The following is a 21246-nucleotide window of genomic DNA, read 5'->3' as shown; positions in this document are numbered from 1 at the left end:
AAAGTGAGATGGCAAACAGTGTTTAGAGCCCTAGGTGTGCTGCACCACCCTTAAAACAATCTGATTCACCTAAGTTTATTTTTCAAATTCCAAATGCAGTTAAGCTGCTTCCTCACCATTTCTGTGCAGAATTCTCCATATAGGAAAAATTAGCAATGTTTGGCAAGATTATCAGCACCAAGAGGTTTTTGAAGCAAGAGTTTAGTCATTAGGAGTTTATGGAGACCCTTACTTCATTTCAGCAAGCAAAATCTGATGGTTCTGTTCTTCTGACTGCTTGGTACTCATGCTTTCAATACTAAGATAAACAGGACGGTAAAGACACCTAAGATGAGATCTTCACTGAATATCAAGTGAAGTCAACTGCTCCATGGGAAGTCATTAGAAAAATACATTTTTGCCACTACTGTTTTGAAAGTATTGGTCAGGGCCCAAATCCTAGATGAAGAAGTCCATGTGTCAGTGTTAAAGAGCAGTTTGAAGTCTTTTGTTAAATCTTACTGCTTGGCAGTTTGTGTTTTTCTGAAAGAGTCCTTTGCAGCTTATGGAAAGGATGGCTTTTTAAACAGAAAACTCTTCTAAATAAGATAAAATAAATGTGCTAATCATCTCCAAACTAACATATCATTAAAATGTCAGTATAATGGATATGATGGCTATCTGAAGAAAAGTATTTCCATTCCATTTTTTTTCTTAAGAAAACAAAGAAGAAGAATCACGTGGAAATTCAGAATTTAAAAGATGAATACAAATCTTCTGCAGACTGAGCCTTCTGATAAAAATCACATTTGAGAAATTAATTTTTGTTAAAATTGATGTGATCTCTATCACATCTTCAATAGTTTTTGCTTAAGTCAAAACATGCCTTTCTAAAAGTTTATAGTCTGAACCTGAGTTTCCATCATACTGCTAAATATTTTTTCAACTAGTTGATTGCTTTCAGTATGTGCTGTAGTTCTGGTCTAAAATTTTATCGTGCTTCTGACCATTAGTTAGTCTAGACTTTTGTTTTTGAATTTGAAAACCCATCCACCTTCTATATAGGGGTTTGCACTTTTGCTTCAAATCACCTCTTCACCTTCCTTTGAAAAGAATGAAGTAAAACAATCTTGTATTTCTCGCCATGTGGCAGATTTTTCAGAGTTCAAATTGTTCCTGTTCTCAAAACATTCTGCTCTTTATTGCATTCCCCTTAAAATAATTCTGTACACAACAATAAGACTGTTTTTCTGTTTCTGTTGAGTAGTCTTCCTTTCTTTGCACCCAGTCCATTTCATATTCAGCTGAATATCTGTAGCTCCCAAGTCTCTCCTGGAGACGCTGCTTTCCAACTATGTAATTCCCAGTTTATAAAAATGTATCTTGAATGTTTGACTTCACATTTACTTGAACAAATATCTCTTTTTAATCTGTCTGAGCTCTGCAAGTCCTGTTTTTTTTTTTTGGCTTGGGCTCTTATGTATCAAAGAAATTAAAAGGTTAACCAACAGTGGTAATAGAGGACTAAACAGAAACACCATCAGCTGCTTTACTTTCTTTACCTTCTACTCCAACAGATTGATCCAGTAGCCAGTTTCTATTTCCCTTCCATGTAAGGCACATCAGTTTTGTGGTGTCTTTAGGGAAGCATCCATGAGCCTGCTCAGCCAGGTGTCAGCTCTCTGAGCCCAAGTGAGATGAGGATGCCCAGAGTCTCAGCTACCCTGCACTTAGATCAGCTGACATAGTGCACTTGGCAGAAAGCATTTGCCTGCTCTCAGTTATTTCCGCACTGCAGTAAGTGATTTAACAAATAAGAAATTGTAACCTAAGGAATTTCTGTGCTCAGAGATTCAAGAGAAGTTTTTCTTCCAAACAAAAGGGGGTCAGATCTCTTTCTTAAAAAATGGTGCTAAAGGACAACCTGAAGAAAGTGCATGTGCTCACCCTCTCATCTGGTTTTTAAATTTGTAGCAAACTAAGGAGCCTGGACATGCCAGAGGGACATGGCACAATTTCTGTGCAGTATAGACAATACCTTGTTGATGATGGTGGTGCTGCTAATATTTCTATCAAATTACAAGTGACTTTTTTCTTATTGGTGGCTTTAAGTTTGTCATCAAAGCAAAATATTTTAGAACAGCATTTAAAATGCCTATTCAGCTGCTGAGTGTTGAGCACATGTTAGTACCATTTTCTCCAGCTATGGTAGTTTATGATAAATGTTACCAGATTTTGTACTGTTCATGTAGTGTGCAACTAAGACAAATGGGCCCACTGAAAGGGTATTTCCTTTGGAGAACACAAGCTGCAGACCACCCGTAGGATACACAGAAATAATTATGTGTCAGGATAAAAAGGTAGAGCAAAATATTAGTGACTCAGAATCCTAATGAATGAAAGACATTAAAAAACCAGCCTATATATATGTGTGCTTTGAAAAAGGAAACATGCAAAGGCCTCAAGAGCACTTAGGGGAAAGGAAAAAGAAAACTACTCCATCACATTATTTTAATGTTTAAAAATTTCTAAATATTTTTGTGCTGTGTTTTTACTTCTGACAAGCTGCAGAGAGGTGTGTGAAATTATGCAGAACAGTCAGTACCTGAGTTCATACCAGCCTCTTTCTAGAATAAAAAAATTCATAGAGAGGTATTCAAAAACTATATTGCTGTAAGAAAAAAACTCAACTAGCTTTGTGACTGAAAATATTGCTTGCAAAAATTGCAGACCCTGCTGTCCTGAAGGAGGAAGCTCTAAGATCAGTTTGAGTAACTTTCAAAGCAGAGAGAGGCTAGAATGTAGTTATGGCAGGTCTTCTGCAACATTTTCAGACTTCAGAGAGAAAAAAATTGCATTTATATCCTATCTGAATCATAGTGAAAAAAACTTTCAAAAAACCAGATATTATTTGGGTACCCAGTTTCCTCAGTTTCTGCCTTGTCTGTTTGTATACAATATAGGCAAATAGCAAAGGTTCTGGCTCAGCCATCACAATCTATTTAGCAAAAAAATAAAGGTTCACTTAACTTTGAAAGTATAAAGTACTGAAGCATTAGGTATTAAATTAGCAAGCAGCATGAGTGTATTATTTTGAAGTTTTTTTTTTGTATTAGTGGATAAATACACTCTTTCTCTATAAAATTGAGTTTGAATTTTAGACCCAGCTCTGGTGGTCATTTAAGCCACCATCCCTCCCAGGTGCTGTGATGGAATGGAACAAATGCTCCTCTCCCACGCAGACATTGCAGTTACACACTGAGAGGAAATGAACATTTTTTAAATTATACTGTTGAGCAGAAGAAAGTGAAAGAGAGAAAATGTCTAAGAACAGTCAGTCCTTTGGCTGAAAAGGCCAAAGTTCAAACATCTCCTCTACCTCGTTCAGATTGCAGGTACAGACTATAAGCCTGAGTACATAATAAACCTCTGTAATGTTGCTTGCTCCTTAAGGCCAGATTTTGTCAATAGATTTGTGAGATTAGAGCCCTGCATCTGAAAAAGCCATATTAACCTCAGTTTTGAAGTATTTAAAGGAATTCATGCTACTTGATCTTTGTGCTGATCTTTTGTATAGGAGCAGGTTCCTTTTGTGGTATGGAATGCAAATGTATAAGTTGTATATTTTTCCTTCAGTGCTGCCAAACTGTTTTTATTCATACTGTCACTAAAATAATTTTTAACAGGGAGATATGAGAAAAGTCAAATGCATGGGGATAATAATCTGAAAAGTAAATCACCTTTCTTTACTCCGCAATATCTTGTAGTAACTTACTAACTTAATGAAAATAGTTACCCTGTAATCCAAAGTATGTACCATGGAAAATACCTGGTAAAATAGAATATAGCACACCATAATGTCTTTTATCTAGAATTCTAAAAAAAAAAAAAAAAGTTAAAAAAATAAATAAACCACACCCCCTCCAAAAAAACAAAACAAAACAACCACTAAAAAAAACCCAAAACTTAGCAAGCTATTAGTTCTCTTCAGAAACCCTTCTGAAATACTTCATTTTTAAATTCTGCTTTCCAGATGACTTTAAGCAACTGTTACTTTACAGCACATCACAAATTATATGAAGAAAGTATAATTCCAAACTGATTCATTTAATCTGATTAAACAGAGAGCCATGTCAAGAAGGTAGCCTTTTTATATAAAGGAAATGATGATAATAGACCAGGTCTCATCAATCAAGAGACTTTATTACTGTCTACTGTAGAAAAACTATTTTGTTGCTGCTGAATGATATGTTCCTAGCTAGTCACAATATACCTCATTTCCTGCTTAGATAACAGAAGATATTAAGAAAAAGTGTGAAAGGAATAAGGAGCTGTGTGATATAGATATACGGAAGAATAAAAAGCGGTAAAAAGTGAAAATTAAGTTCTGCATCAAAACTTGCACTTGAGCTAAGTTTCAAAAGAGAAAACAAAGATTCCCAAGTTTCTGTTTGCTTACTTTGAATAGAACAGACTTGCTAATAAATCCAGGACCAAATAGGACAGAAGAAAAGACTGTTTACAGACTAAAATGTGCTAAGACGTTCACAGCACCTGGCACAGCTTAAAACTAAATTGTGTTATCTTACTCTAGGTTCAGAAAACTGTCTTGAACAGAAGCTGAGAACACCTCGTCGACGATGTCAGCAGCCCAAAATGCTGAATAGCCCTGAGGATAACATGTACTATAACCAGTTAAATGTGAGTTCAAAGTGGCAATAAAGCTGTTTTACTGGCTTTGTTTCCAGTTAATAATTCTGTTATTAATACCTGTTTCAGCCCCTCCAGCCCCACCCCCACGTTCTTCTGCTCTCGTCTTGAACATGTGCTTATGCTCTTTATCTGTTGCTTTCATGTCAGGATGTCTGCCTTCACGGTGAATAATTGATGTGGTTTATCAAAGACGAGCAAGATGCATGCTTCATCAGGCTCACTTGAGCCCTTTGATCAAAAAAATTATGCTGTGACTTCTGATATTATCAGCATCTGCTTGCATTCAACACAAAATCACTTTGAATTAAAAATTAACGACTTGCTGCTTTGCTTTGACTGTATGTTCTTGGCCCTCTCCACAGGGAACTCTAGAATATCAAGGGAGCAAGAGGAAGCCAAGAAAACTTGGGTAAATATCTATCTTCTTAGTTCTAAGCAACTGTAAACAGAAGAAGTCCTTTGTGATATTACAGAATATGCAAAACTTTCTAGAGAGGTTTCTAAAAATAAACAATTAACATATTTCTGTGCATTGACATTGGACATTTTCTGCAGAGGCAAATGTAAAAGTTGCATGTACTGCTGTCTGCAGACACTAGATCTGATTCTTACAAAACATGCTCCCCAGCTCTCTCTGTGTGCTGTTATTACCAAAAAAATAGCATTGTTCATATTTTGAAGTGTGTTTCCCACAAGTGGAAGGTGCCAGCTGAAGGGTGTTGGAACTGAAGGGCTGTGACCTAGAGCAGTGCCAGAAGCCCTGCCAGCCCCACAGCAGCACACTCACACTGGCCTCTTGTCTTCCTGGGGAGCACATGTGAGGGGCTGGCAGAGGCCACTGCACAAAAGGGAGTTGCTGCTTCTCTGTTAACTCAGTCAGTTCTCATTGCTACATGAGCAGTTACCTCCTGGTATAGATAGAATAAACTAGGCTGGCTCCTCTACAATTGCCAAAATATTCACTTGCCTGATCACATGGATCAGAGAGAACTGATGGATGCTTACAGACACATTTAGTCCAAAAATTTACCAGAACTGTGTTTCTGTGTTTCTGTGGTTTTTTCCTTTGGTTTTTATTAATCTTCTGATTGTAACTGTATGAACAAGATGTCTTTGAGTCAAGCTCAAAGTCCTAATTTTTGCAAGATTTTGCAAGATTTAGTTTATTTTCTCTCCCTCCCCTAGTTTAAAAAAGTTTGTATTCTGGGAATAAGAACACTAACATCAGACTGCAGTGCTCATCATACATCACAGAAAAATGAAAGCCCCTTGCTGTCAGTAGGGCTTTTCCCAAAATTTGATGCTGTAGTCCTTGGCTCATATTCATAGCAAACCATCATCTGAAATATGATACCAAAATCATATCCTACTTGTGGAACATACACAGACAAAAATCCACATTGCTTAAATTAAATGCCCATTTGGTGCAAGTAGATGTTTTATCATTCTATACTCCCAAACTGTAAGATGATATTGTATTTCCCTGATCCTCAGAACCATTCAGAATATAAAATATAATAGCAGTTGGAATATGTATAAAAGCTGTGTCTTTCTCATCAAATCATCCCATCTTTTTTTTTCCATTTTTATAGTAGGGCTTTGCCTTTTTACATCCACAGAGTAGTTTTTATTTCTGAAGATATTGACAGTGTTTAACTTAAGGAGTGTTGTTTGTTTATTTTCAAGCCAAATCAAAGTGCTGGATGGAGAGGATGAATATTATGAATCATTGTCAGCTGTTGAATCTACCCCTGAAGATGACAGTTTTCTCAGCTCTCCATCTCCTCCTACAAGAGATGTGTCTTTTGCACAAAGCTAAACCTCACTCATTCTATTGACTATTACTGGTAAGAGTATTTTCCTGCTGATAAGCTCTTCCAGTTAACTTTGTTTATGTGTGTTCATGTAATATATTAAAAATATCATGTTAGCTAGCTACTTTAGATCACTGTTTAGACCTGGGTTTGCAGGTTACACTGTCACATTTAGCTGTATTTCTATAAGCAATTGCAGTAAAGGAGAGCAACAGTACCTGTATGTATTGATGTCAATAATGGACCTACTTATTTAGCAGCAAGGTTAATTTATCCAATTCTAACCCCTTCTTTCCTGCCTCCCCCTCCCCTGGCTACTGTTCCCACCCTGTGCCATCCCTTCTGTTGTGCTGGCACAGCTGCTGGTAGAGCTGTGTGAAAAGTAAGATGAAGGAACTGAACTAGATTAAAAGAACACTGTACTAAAAATTTTAATTTGGGGTCATAGTGAAAATGTTTTGTATTTCATTTGACTGATATTAAACATTGTCCTTTATAACTTTCTCTGCGTGTATGGCTCTTAACACTAGAAAAATGTACAGAGTAAAGTAATTTAAAATATAGTTGTGTCTCAGTTTACCTTGCAAATAGTTTTCTTCTAAAGCATTTGTTTACCATAAGTCTAACTCTAGGAATTATTTCAAATATAAGAAGTAAAACAGTTTTAAAGCTAATGTTTCACACACTGCTTCATGTAGTCCTTGTGACTGAAACCATCATTATGACCTGCTATTCTTGTTATCCCTTCAAATATTTAATTTATTCCTTAAGCTATATGTCTGGGCTCCAATCACTCCTACATTTCCACAGCCCTCTTGTATGTAGCAAAGGGGAAAAAGTCACCTGCAAATTTTTCTACTTGCTTTTCACTTTCTTTGAAAATCCTTAATTATAACAGTATGTGACTTTCTACAGAATACTGAGATTCTTTGACAGTTACTGTTTCCATGGCAGACGCCAACTATTTCACCTTACTCTTTTATTTCTGGTGCAGAAACACCATTTTGACCTGTGACCATTCTATGCTTCTTTTCCAGACATGCTCTTGTCAAAAATTTTTGGAAATAAAATGTTCACATTTACTGCCTTACACATTTGCTCAAAATTATTTTTTTTTTCTTTTTTAACAAACAATACTGATTAAATCTGACCATGTATTTTACAGACCTGGTTATGATCCTTGATTTTATCTCTGCTGCAGTGAGTTTACCCTGATCTGTGCTAATGGATCTTCCTATTGGAGATGCACCTCACACCTGTTCCTTAAGCTGCATCATTTCTTACTATCAATGTTTACTGACATCATCTTATTGACTACAGGACAAGGAAAGGTAGCATGAGAAATGAGAGCCAAGTGCAGTCACAATATCTCTAAGCTAGAATAGGGAAGAGAAGCTAATGAAATAGATAGTTCCACAAAAGCTTTGTTTCTCCTAACAAACACAGAAATTAAATTAGGCAGGGTAGATGAGGATGAGCCAAGGAGGCAGGGTAAATGAGGATGAGCAAAGGAGTCCAGGAAGAATAATTCTTCAGTCATTCTTCACCCAAAATATGAGAGAGGGCTGAAGGTGGAAGTTCTAGTCCTGACAGACACTGAAGTCATTCAGTTCACTCCTCATTCTCCTCTGATGTACATCTAGGTAGGTGTACTTTAAAGGCTTTCATTTAAGAGCTTTTGAAATTTAGGAACTCCTTAAACAGAGAATTGGTGAATAGCTGCAGATGAATTAATGGCATTGAAAAGTGCAGTGTAAAATAGAAATAGCAAGTAATATGAATGCATGTGTACATGATCAGTTTCTTTACATTTTGTCAAAATGTAATGAGAATGAGGATGTTATGATAACTCATCAAAATTTATGTCACTTTCCCTATGCAATGTGTACATTCTCAGTTAATTTGTAACATCTGGATAGAAAATAAGATTATTTTTAAACAGTCAAATTACTTGCTTTACTCTTCCATTGGCATAGATCACAGAGAGTTCTAGCAATATTGATGCCTTCTTGTTCCATCCTTCTTTTTTGAAAACTATTAGGGAAAATAGAGCTTTATTATGACTGCAGTTCACATCATTATGCATAGTTAAGTGTTTATCAGTTATTTTAATTGAATGACAGTGATGTTTCCAGATACTATGTTGCCTGCCTAAAACCAGCAGTTTACCTTACACTGAGTAATACATTATTTTGAGTAGTTAAGTTCGGAAAGAAGTAAGGTAAAGTGAAAAATAATATATAGTTCAGTGGAACACTTAATCCAAAGCTGAAGTTCTATTGAAATCAATGAAATTTTGGCATGTGATTAAGTGCTTTGCTGAATGGGGGCTCAAGTTAATGAGAGCAGCATCAGAACATTAAAGTACAGGCAAAATGCAAAAACTCTCCAAGTACATCCCTTAGGTTTCTTCCTTTCTTCTCTTCCAATTGTTAAGCTTGTATCGATCTCAGCCATCAGAAATGGACTTCAGAGAGTTTTTCAGCAGTCTTTAATTGCATAGAAAGGGTAGAATACAGTATTTTCCTTGTTGGCTACAGTGCCACTATCTACATCTGCTGTACTTTTTCATATTAGTTAATGTCACTAATACTTTAATACTGAATTTACTACCTAAAAGCTGCTGTTGAATAGAATGTGTTCATTCTTGTTGCTTCTTAGCTAAACACTGTGCATGAAGTCAGTCTGTGTATTTTATTCTTTCCTAAGAAAGGATTTACCCCCTATCCTTAATTTTTGTGCATCATCCTCAGCAGATGACCCTGTGAGGTGGTCTTCTCTCATCCTGATTTTAGGACACATGTAGACCTTTTGATTGTTAAAAGCCTTGCTGTAGAGCCAGGCAGTCACACTAAGACTGAACAAAAGAGTTGAATTTCTGTTATCATATTGATAGAAGTGTGTGTTTGGGTTGATTGATTTGTGTGTGAAACAGGAGGTATCTCAGTGTGATGATCCTGGTCAGTGGAAGCGTATCAACAAGAATTACTTGGATTTTCTTGTTTGGCTTTCACAACATTGAAGCATTGTTCTGATTTATGTCCTTTCATGTATATTATTCTGAAATATTAATGTATTTTGCTTAATAGTTCATAACATATCCTGTTCTTAATATTTTATAAAAGTAAAGAGTTTAAATCCTGTTAGGAAGAAGAAAATTTCTTAGACAGTGTGTAATATATTAAACAGTTTTCAGCAGATGAGAGAGAAAAGGATGAAGCTCAACAAGGGATTTTAGTAGATTTCTTCTGTAGACCTTAATGGCACTAGAAACTGGTTCTTGCTAAGGACAATTTCTGCCTTTCAGTTATGGCAGCTGAAAAACTTGTCTCTGTGCCAAAAAAAAAATCGGGCAGGGAGCTTTTGGAGATTAGCCCCTTTCATTTGGTAATTTTAAATGTGCTTCTGACTTAAACATTTACATCACTTTAGTAACATAAAGGGACTTTAGAATGGGAGTAAATTGCAACCATCTTAAATTTGCCCTTAACGTGACCTCCCTCACCCATACACTGTAAGAGTTGTGGAAAGGTCTTTTGTGCACTGAAGGTCTTTTAAGTGGCCCCTATCAGACTATCCAAGGACTTGTTACTTAGAGGCTTATAAAATGTGGCTATAAATTATGTGAAACTGGGTGCTACTATCTGATTTACACCATATAAAAATTGAGAAGTGGGTAAATGGTTTTAGTACCAATATATGCATGAGACGTGGTACATACTAAACTTACCCATCCTGCTTTTAACTCTGACAACAAAATGTGAGAAGTGATGTCAGTTTTGTTGTTAACACTAAAAATACGTTTTGATAACACACCTTGTCTTTAACAGTACTCACCCTAGGAGGAGTTGTAGCAGAATGCATTCTTAACAGAAACTGTTTCTGCTTGACAACAAAGCAGTTCTCCAAAACTGACAAAACTAGCACAGGATGCTGTGAAAACCAAAGGCCAGGGAACAGAGCTGGGTCAGAGCTAAAGATTACAGAACTCAGTGAGAGGCTTTGTGTCTCATTTGTGATGGGCACTGGAACAGAGAAAGGAGAACGTTGACAATTCATAATAATAGAGCCTGTGTCTTTAAATACACAGACTGGGCCTAACTCATCTTAATAGATTTGTCAAGAGTTATTGGATATTATTTTATTATGTCTATAAATCCAAGGTCAGCCAGAACAGTAAATACATACATTTTGTAATCATGGAACTGTTTATTGTAGTACTTATGCTGTGATGCTAAAGGACATAGAAGCAGGTAAGTGAAAAGCATATCTTGGACTAATGTTTCCAGAAACCAGATTACATATTATTGATCAGGCCAGTAATAGGTAATTTCCTTGCTTTTGTTTGGCAGGCTTATTTTTTACTTAAATTGCAGAGAGATATTTTTCAGTAACCTAACTAGGATTTTATAATATAGTTGGCAAATGGAGATGGCAAGTAGATAGATCAACGTGTGTGCTTTTTTCTGCAAAAGATCCAAGCCTCAATTTCTAAGCCAGTACCAGTGAAAATCTCATCTCAATCTCTAAGTGAAGCAATATCACCACAATAAAGACTGGATGTCATCCATTGGGCTGGAGTTCAGTGCTGGGAGGCAGGCCGGCCTGTCACAAGTGTATCCAAAAATTGTTGTGCTACTGATCGTGACAAGTCTCTGACAAAGACCTGTCTAAAACTGGAATAGTAGAACTGGGGATCCCATACTGTCTAATGCACTGGTGGAGATGGTTGAGGCCAGGACAGGGGTAGCAGAATCTTGAGGTTCTGGTGGATAGTGACACCCAGAAAGCTGGGTTCTGGGGTACAGCATCACAGTACAGCTGAGAAATGGGGATATGGAAAGGCTGCATTGGGGTCCCTAGCAAAGGAAAGGATTGCGCAGGAGGTACTTCCACAAAATTGTGTGACATGGTTTATTTAGTGATTTTTGGTTTTGCTGCTGCTCCCTGTTATAAGCAATAAATCAACACAGTTGCACAACTGGAGAGATTATGTAAAGACTTCTGTGACAAAATGGCTCTTACTGAGATCGTAAAGTCTTTGAAACAGAAACTTTTAGTTTTGTAATTTCTACTACCCCAGGAATGAACATTCAGTCTTTGTTCTGTAGGATTAGTTTGATGGAAGTTTACATCCAAATCCAAAGGTAAGTGCTGTACTTAAAGCAGGCACAGACTTGATTTATTTTATTAAATTGACCTGTTAGAAATTAAGTTTTGAAAGAAAAACAAAATGTGAGGCTTCATAAAACTGTAAGTTTTGGTAACTTGTTTTGCAATCTCTGGCATCTTCAACTCAGTACAGATTTACAGCTGAGTTCCGATTGGAAATTGGTATTGATTGATTAGGTTGCTCATTTAACATTCCAACATGCTACAACAATAACGCAACAGACCGTGATAAAATAGGATGTGATCTAACAGGACATGACCAATGGGACGAGAGCAAAACGCTGGGTTTGCTGGTAGTGCTGTGCAGTAGCTCAGATTGGCATCTTGTGTGCTTTGATTGTTCATTTCATTTTACTGTCATCCTACTGAGCTGAACATTTTAAAAGACAACAGTGTTTTTCCATCTGTAAGTCATGGAAAGACAGATGGATGTGGAGAATCTCCACCTACAGCTCCTTGACTGAATGCCACTGCCCACTTAGTGGTAGAGAAATCCCTTCTGGAAAACCAGAATGTCCTTAAATATATTATATTGTGACATGCTGTTTTAATGTGGGAACTTACAGATATTGTTAATTCTTTTTAATTAGTGCAAGTAAAACAAACTGGTTCTTATCAACATAGCTGCTATATTATAAACACTGATTCTGTTACACTGAAGTTAATCCCCAGTCCTTTTACAAGAAACTCATCCTTATTAAAGTAACATTAAGAGCTTCTTTTTATTGATCTGTTCCTTTCACTTAATGATAGGAACTTACTGATGTTTTAGTAATAACCTTGCAAGCTTTATCTCATTTTACTTCAATGTGTGTTACAGATAGATGCTGTGGAAACTAACTTAGCATAAACATTTTGCAGATGTCTTAGCATAAACATTTTGCAGAGGTTAAGGAAAAAAAGGTTTAGTTGCACTGCATGTTAACAAAGATGGCTGAAAAACTGCAAGATAAAAGAGAGCCTCGAGTATGAACATCAAAGAATTGTTAATGACAAGAAATACCATTAGGGTTAGCATCCCTTTTGTTTCAGCCCCCTCACACCTGCAGTGTGTTGCAGATTCTGTCTTTGTTGGCACATCTGAATTACTTCCATTAGCATTTATAGAAAAGTGGCTGCAAAACAACAGAAATGTACTCCTGATTTTCTCTGTTGCTCCAAAAAAGTAACATACTAGGTTCTCTGTGGGTTTCCTTCAAGGTACAGTATCTTATTGTAAAGGAGACTGTAGAGCCAAGATTCCGTTGATTGCAAATGAGCTAGGTTGAAAGGAGAGGGGAGCTTTTGATACTGCTAGAGAACTAATATAAGCAACTACAAGAAGCACACATAAGAAGCTCAGACATTAGCAATAGCAAAATCAGAGCGTGAAATTCAGATTAGCCCTCCACAGGCTGTGAGAGGGAGGGGGTATTGGAAGACTTGGCATGGCTAAAGGTGTAACCTGTTTCATTTGGCCCCTGAAAATTTTTAACAGATGGTGGGACCAGCTGTCTTTTTCAGCCATTTAATAAACTCTTCGGTGGTAACAGTTTGGAAAGTGGGGGGTTTTGAGTTTTAGGCCAGAGGAAAAAATAAAGAAATCTGTCCCAATTGTCTTTGCCAAATAGAGAAGTCTGGAAACATTATGGAAAGTTAAAGTGAAAAATCTAATTGATGATACTGTCCTGATTATACATTTCAACAGAAGAGAAAAAAAGAACTGCTTGTGCCCAAGTGGATCAGTGCATTAAAAAAATGCCTATTATGTTGTAATCTTTATCTGTCATTTTAATTTCAGCTCTTGCAAAGAGGCACATAATGAGAAATTTTAAATGAACTGTAGAATGAGAAACTGCCTTACTTTTTGAGACATGATACTATATTAAAGAAACAGGCAGGGTGACTTCCCATATTAAAAATGAAAAATACCTTTTGGATAAGATTAGGTTTACACTGTCTGCCTAGGGAGTACAGTAGTCACTGAACTTGCATAACACAGTGTTATAAAATGACTATAAACTGCTGTTTGAGGAACATACTATGTTGAGCCTCTAATAAAAGCCTTAGTGATATGCGGGATTTGATTTGAGAGTTTACAAAAAAAAATTCAGTGCAACTGTATTTCTTCAATGAAATTATTTTGTTTTAAATTAACATTTCCAACACAACATTTAAATGGCAACTCTCAGTTTTATGAGATGTTTTATTTAAAAAGCATGTCTAGTGTCTTTGAACAGAACAGTTCTTTTTGCACATTTACATGCTACCCAGCTGAGCAGCCAACCCTTCCATTTGACAAGGGCTTTGTTCTGCCTACAGGCCTATTATAAGCCCTAGATTGTTTGCCCTTAATAAATTGCAACAATAAGACAGAAACCTCTTTCAGGTTAAGAGAAATAAAACATGTTGCCTACATAGCAAAGCATATGAGGTTTAATAATGACAACAGAAACATATCTACTAAATCTCATTTGATTTGCTCCCGGATCACTACAGTTAAGATAGTACAAAAAACGTAAGCATCTTTCCATGCATCAAACAAAAGATTAAAGAAAACAAGAGTGGGACAAAACAGCTCCAGCTACAGAATGTGGGTTTTTTCACAATAAAAAAATCATACTGAATGCTATGTAAAGAAACTAGTGGGAACTAAACAGAAAGAAATATGAACCTGATTAAACGTAGAGCAAAAAAATGTATTTAACCAAAACAACACATGATTTTGTATTATCAAGAGGAAGAAAAGAGTGCAAATTGTTTAAATTTAAGAATTTATAGTACTCTCCAGTGTGTTGGTGCATCTACTTGTATGTACCTTTCAGGCCCTCCCCTGAAACACAAAGCCCAACCAATTTTACTTTTATAACAGCTAATGAGCATTCTTCTGTGGCTCAAGTGTTGGTGGAGAACTTGTGATCTTAAACAAAATTGTTAAGCCCTGCTTCTGAGGCCCCACTGGTAACATTCAGCTGTCAGCTGTGTTGTGTTTGCTGAGATTGTTAGGGGTGGCTACCTTTGTTGAAACTAGATCTGCATGAGTTTTACACTTAAGCTGGAAATTCCCAGTGGTTTTTAGAGTGTATCTGCAAATTATGGATAAAATAGGAGGCAGAAAAGACAACATTCTGGACTCCCTGTGCAACAGTACAATTGAAGAAGTGAGCATAAGTGTTATTAAACCACTAGGTATAAGCAGTAAGAAAGTGTTTTCTCTATTAGAAACTCATTAGTAACTCAATATAGTGCTTTCAGAAAGAAATTCCAGTCACTGTTCTGTTTATAGCTTACTTTTTAAAATTCTTTTTTTAATTTGTACATGGAAGTTCTGAGAATATAAGTATTTCCTTCCTTTGATTATAAGAGAAGTGCATACAGGTAGTACTTGAAAATGTTGCTGACAGGCTAGAAGTGATACAAACTTTCAGAGGAAATACAGTGTTTATGACAGGTATTGATTCAACTGCATTAAAGGCTACTTTTCTTTCTTTTAAGGTATTTTTGAACTATGGACAATACTCTGAGGACTATAAGATATTTTCTTGGGAAATTTCAGTATTTCCTAATGAAATTTCTCTTGCCATTTCTGCTCAATTACAGCATGCAGGAAACATTAGCATGGTTTTTCTCTCTGTCTTCCTTTGTGTTAAAAGAATTAGAGGGGGATTCTTCACTGTCTCTGCCACAGTGCAGTGATAAGGTGCCAGCTTCACTGCTTCTTCCAGCTGCTGCATGGAACCAAATGGAGAGCACATGATTTGTTATTTCTGAGGGGGCAGAGCTTGCTTGCTTCACCCTGTGGCTTCCCACAGTGTTAATCTCTGTTGTATCCAATTTCTAGGTGACACTTGGGAGAGGACTTTCAAAGGATGGGCATGAAGAGAGAGGTATTAATGGTCTTTCATAAGGGAATTAATGGCCTTGGGGACAATGCAGTAGAAAACTTCTATGAGAGAGACTTAGAAGAAAAGAGAGGAAGCTACATGAGACAAGAAGAAAAAATACATGAACCGTTAGGTTACATTGTAGAGGCAAATTTTGAATATTTTTCAGTAATTTTTTTTAGTAAATTTTAAATATTTTTCTCATCATATACTATAATAAGGCAGTAAATCATCTTGCAGAGTGTCTTAAAATGTATGTAATACCTGTAGTAAAAACCACTTTAAGATGCTTTAGAAGCTTCTTGAGAAGCCAAGTGGTATAGTTTAGAACAAAATTACAAATGGACTAGTAATTCAGACTGCAAAAGTAAAGGCAAATAAAATGTTCCCAATATAAAATTCCTCCCTTTTCTACAATGGGAAATTGCTGTAATACTGCAATCGGTATCTTGAGATCTGGTTCCTCTTTCAAAGATCAGGGGAAAAATCTTCAATTTTTGATGGTTCAAAGTAAAACATTTTTTCTCCTCTAGACCTGCAGTACTTCATCAGTATCAAGTTTTTAAAGGATTATTTTATAATCATTATCTTACATCTTACTGTAAGCTTTGGAAAAAGTATTTTCTATCATAAGTTTACAGAAAATGTCAGCACAATAAAAAATCTGGAATTATTAGTTTTCAAAAATAGTAATTGTTCAGTATGCTAGAAATTTATTTGCTTTAACTTCAGAAAGATAGACTACCAAGCAGATGATAAAAATCATAAGTGATGTATAGTATATATTATCAGCAAATATTTCTCCAGGTGTCTCTCTATAAATATGCTACTAGATGGTGTGATGGAAATATCTTTTCTCTGATTTCTCCATCATTTTTTTAAGCATGAAGCAAAAATAGTGGTAATCTTTCATCTGAGGAGATTGTTTTCTTTCTTTTCTTCATCATGAGAATGATGTAGTCTAAAAATAACTTCCTTTTCTCCTTTTACTGAGGTTCATTACATTGCAAAAAATTATTGGCTTTTTTAGACAAACTGCACAGAGATGGATATTGCTAGCATATATTTTTCACCTTCAAATTAAACAGAGCAAGAGATCAGAAAAATACTCAACAATCAAAATACATCACTTCAATTTTTGCAGATCAGTCTTGTAAAAACCCTTGCTTCTCTCAAATATCTAAATATAGATACTATTAGTTTCTCCATTTATAAAGATCTCAGATGTTTACCGCCCATTACAATTAAATATATAATCTGTCTGCTCAGCCAGACTAAACCTGGGTACTTTCATTAAGATCACACTGGTTTTGGTTTTGACAAAATAATTAATCGGTAGCTGGAAATTTGTGTTTACCAGCAGCGCACATACACTCTTGACAGGCAGGAATACAAACTTCTTCTCAATATCCTATGATCTTCATTTAGCTCTTTGTATATCAGCATATATTGGTAAAGGACAACAACAAAACCTGGATTGAATTTAGGACATCAAGGAAGGGTGCTGAACAAGGGATAGACATAAATAATTGTCCACATCCTCTAAATTCTTCTGAATGGTCAAGAGCAAAAAATAGCCCAAACTTCTATTTCCCTTTCCTTTTCTCCAGACTTCTATTATGTGAACATGCTGCGTCTCTCATAACTAATGCCTCTAAGACTGTTACAGGGAACCAGCCAAACATGAGTTGATGGTAAGGGCAAAAAGCAGTGTCCCAAAACTTAGCTGATCCAGCAATATAGTTGTGAGTTTGTGCCTCATGTGTTTGCAAAGGATCACTATGTTTGACCATATACAGTAGTACAAGGATTCACTGGAAGAAGTTGGTGGAACACTTACTGAGGGGGAGAGAAAACTGGCATAGAAAAAGGGTCTACTTGAGGTGGAGAAAAATTAGCTCTTCTAATTGCTCCCACGTGTGGGATCAAGGAAATACAGATGATAGCGTTACTTGATTCCCAAAGCTGCTTCAGGAGCAAAGCTTGCAGATCTGTCTGCAGGGGAGGTCATCACCACTGAGAGAGGTTGTTTTCATGATTGACAAGTGGAACTAGTGCCTTGGATATAACCCTGTAGTGAGGAGTTTGCTGAAGCAGAGAAAGGATGGGCTGTTAAAGTAAGCAAATACCTAGTTATTTCTGCTCAGTATGTTCAGTGTTAGAGTTATAGAAGCATGTCTGGTTGTTAAGTACAGCCCACCTAATGTGTATTTTGTCTTTGTAAAGCAAAGGTGCTGGGCTCTGGTTTTTACCTATCATATGCTCTCATCACTGTCCACCAGGAAGAGTAGAAATACAGGTGTAGTGGGTGTGTTGGCTCATGCAGCTTTATTTCCATAGGCTGCATGTTAGTCTCTTCATTGCCTCCACAGTCTCACTGTTGCCTCTCTGCATGTCCAAGTTTATGTGGGTTTTACTCTGTCTGAAAGATTAACAACTGCTCATAATTCCAAAGTTGCTAAGAGAGTGTACAAGTGTCCGAAGAGACTGATGTGAAGGCAGGGGGATGGGAGTGCTATAGAAAAGAGTTTGGATTTTGCAAGGGATATAAGTTGCAACATGGTGTTATTTGGTCCCAAGTTGTGTGCCTCTGCTCATCAGTCCAACTCCCTGCTCTTCAGTAGAGTTAATATATGACATAGAACAAGGGATGTGATCCCCTGTGTTGCCTTTGATAAAAATAATAACATAGTACATCTTTACAGAGGAGTTGTGAAGATAGATGCTTTAAAGATGATGTGCTCAAAGTGACTAAAGCTCCTCCCAGTACGTTCACTGAAGTTTGACCGCCTTCTTACACAGGACTGTCACAAGATTTTGCTTGTTGATCCTATTTCTATGTTTCCACCCAGCTCGGCAGCTGCCCTCCTGTTACTCAGAAAAATATCCTGAATATTCCTCTCACACCTGGCTGGTATATCCTTACATACCCTGTACTGGTAAGCTTGACAAGTTGACAGCTTACAAAAAGAAGAAAGGGAAACTGTGTAGTTGCTTTTCTGCCGGGTGGCAGGAGAGAGCAGGGAAGGGGAGACAAAGTTTCCACCCCTTATCTAGGCTGAATGTATGTATGAGTTGAATGTCAGAGGTGGCTGTATATGGCTGCATAGAGCGAACTGTTGAAGAACACCCCACAGAGATGAAAACGGCTTCAATCAATTGCTCAGGCTGAGCTGCTCCATTCATCTTGGTATTCTCATAATCAGTGTCACCAGTATTAACATGTGTAATTCCATGCTCATTCTTAGCTTCTCTAGTCAGTCTCAGCACTGATGTGCTGTCTGCTTGGAGGTTACCTTTTCTCTCCACCTAGATGGTTAGGCTTTTGCTTCTCACCCCTGCCAAAATGCTGGGCTACATTCAGACATCTGACCAGTGTTAGTTCAGAGTCTGTGCAGCTCTGTTTTTCCTACATTCCTCCTCTGCTGTCTTCCAGTTGTTGATGCTTTACTTTGGAGCACTGCAAATAGTGTCTGAATTATAGTGCAGAAGCATATACCAAAAGAAAGAACAAAGCAGACTAGATTGTGCTATTTCTAAGTATTTATAAGAAAATACTGATCAGCTGGAGCTTGTCTGACTGGTAGAGCAACAGTAGGTAGAGGAAATTATTAGTTTTATAGGCAGTGTGATCAGGATCCTGTGAAGGCTCTAACATAGAGAGCAGCACTTGAATTGATGACCAGTGAGGCATATGGTATCTAAATTAACAGCATAGGATCTCCCAGGAGGAGGAGGTCACCAGGGTATCAGAAGGCTCAAGCAGAAAGTTCATTTTGTCTCTTTCCATATTAAATTCCTGAGATGAATGCTATACTAATTTGGAAAACTAGATAAAACTGGAGATGTAACACCTTCTCTTGAGTCTTTGCAATATAGTTTAGTGGATAAAGTTATGCACATTCCTAGAACTACCTCTAGCTTCACTGTGTACATTTCTAAAACTTTATTTAGAGGGATTTTGATTACTGTGTTCTCTTGTAAACAGTCTTACTTCTAGAATGCAAATTACCTTACCCTTAATGAGAACAGGCAGCAGAAATTCATAAATCAACTGATAACTGTATCTCATTAAAGAGAATCACTGGCATTACAGAGCAGCTTCTTTTTGAATCACTCCGTGTGCCAAGTACACTTAGCATGTGTGGCAATGGAAGTAGAAAAAATTAGTAAATCATTAGCCCAATTCAGTTTTTCTGGGCATCTACTCCAGTGCCTTCTGTAAGAATCTTGACAGAATATTATTTTTCAGCCCCATTGTGCATTGATAAGAATGGCAGTATTTTATAAAGTTAGTCTGATTACAGATTAAATTGCATGACTTGGCATTTGGATTTTTCTCCAAGTTTCTTTTTAAGACAAAAAATTTGGAAAATAGTTCTTTGTGGTTTAGTGTGACCTCCTAAGAAGCAGTCAGTGGTTTTCAGTTGCAGATTTCTGTATCATTTAGGCATTGGAGTGCTAGCACTGCAGCATCATAGTCTCATTCCTATTTCCAGGCATAAGAATGAGGTAATTTAGACTAATAAATTTCCACTTTGTTGCAGTATCTGTGTTTTGCCATGTACTCTTCTTTCTTTCATGTGTAATATGTGTTTATGTCAGCTCAATGCCAGTAGATTATGTGAGTTTTCTTCATGTAGTAGGAAAATAGGAGCATAAGATTTACTGAGGGAGAAAAGCCCAAAAATGTAACAATTTGAAGATCTTATCTTTTTTCTCCCTCTGTCTCAGAGGTTTCAGAAGTGTGAGAAAAATTATACTGTTCATTAGACTGGTTCATGAGTCATGGCCGTGCTGATACACTCGTCTTTGAGGAGAATATCCTTTCTCCTCATCTTGTCTGGGTTCTCAAACAGCTGGTCAAGCTGTTTGGCCCTGAGCAATAGGAGCTGATTGAAGACTGAAGTGAAAGGTGATTTATTCCCAGATTAGGGTTGTTTGCTTTCTCATTGGCATGGTCAGCCAGCCAGCAGAAGGTGCACTCCTCAGCCAATACTCCTGAGTTTCAGCTGAGCTGGGGTAAGATGTTCAAGTGTTTGGTGAGGAGCAGCCTCATAATCCATGTGCAGAACTGAGGCAAGGAGCTCCTCTTTTCAAACCTGGAGCAGTTGTGTGGATGGCAAGGGTCATTCCCCTTGTAAAGAAGGGGAAGGAAGCTGACTCTAGCATGTAAGAGTATGGTTAGAATGACTTCACCCTTTTATAGTTCTATGAAGATGGAAAGCATAGTAAAAATATTGTGTATTTGAAATACGTTTGAAATAATTTTATTGATGGTATTTTAATTTTCAGAATTGGAAGGAGGGAAATTTATATTTGGGTAGTTAATGTAATTTATGCATTTAACTATTTATGTATTATTCTGCTCCACTTAAGGCATCAATTTATGAAATGACACAGAAACATACTGTACACTCTTTCCTGAAAAGACTTTTCTGCCAGTCTATGAGAGCACTGTTCAGCTAGGGAGAGATAATTCATTTCAGAATTGTAATTTAATTTTCCCCAATATTTCATGGGATCCTGAACCTCTGGTGGCAGTCAATAAGACTGGCATTAAAAAAAAAAAAAAAAACACCTTAGTTTAGAAATCTAATTTTTCTAGGTGCTGTTCAAAAACTCTCCCCCTGCTGGGGGCACTCACTTATGTCATAGCTTATAGGCTGCCTTTCACTAATATGTATGCATAACTGGAAAAACCT

At 36.9% G+C, this 21246-nt stretch overlaps 1 protein-coding gene across 1 annotated transcript in view; it reads left to right on the top strand.

Moving 5' to 3' along the window:
* MYO3B (myosin IIIB) overlaps positions 1–21246 on the top strand; it is a 207385-nt gene that overhangs the window by 181780 nt on the left and 4359 nt on the right. Inside the window, exons 36-38 of the mRNA XM_058809484.1 lie at positions 4574–4680; positions 5055–5101; positions 6379–6539. Coding sequence (XP_058665467.1) covers positions 4574–4680; positions 5055–5101; positions 6379–6511 — 287 coding nt within the window. The 3' untranslated portion in view covers positions 6512–6539. The remainder of the gene's footprint in view (positions 1–4573; positions 4681–5054; positions 5102–6378; positions 6540–21246) is intronic.

This window comes from Ammospiza caudacuta, chromosome 8 (assembly GCF_027887145.1).
Source record: "Ammospiza caudacuta isolate bAmmCau1 chromosome 8, bAmmCau1.pri, whole genome shotgun sequence".
Taxonomy (NCBI): domain Eukaryota; kingdom Metazoa; phylum Chordata; class Aves; order Passeriformes; family Passerellidae; genus Ammospiza; species Ammospiza caudacuta.
Note: the sequence above shows the minus strand (reverse complement) of the source record. Positions and strands in the feature narration are given on the sequence as shown.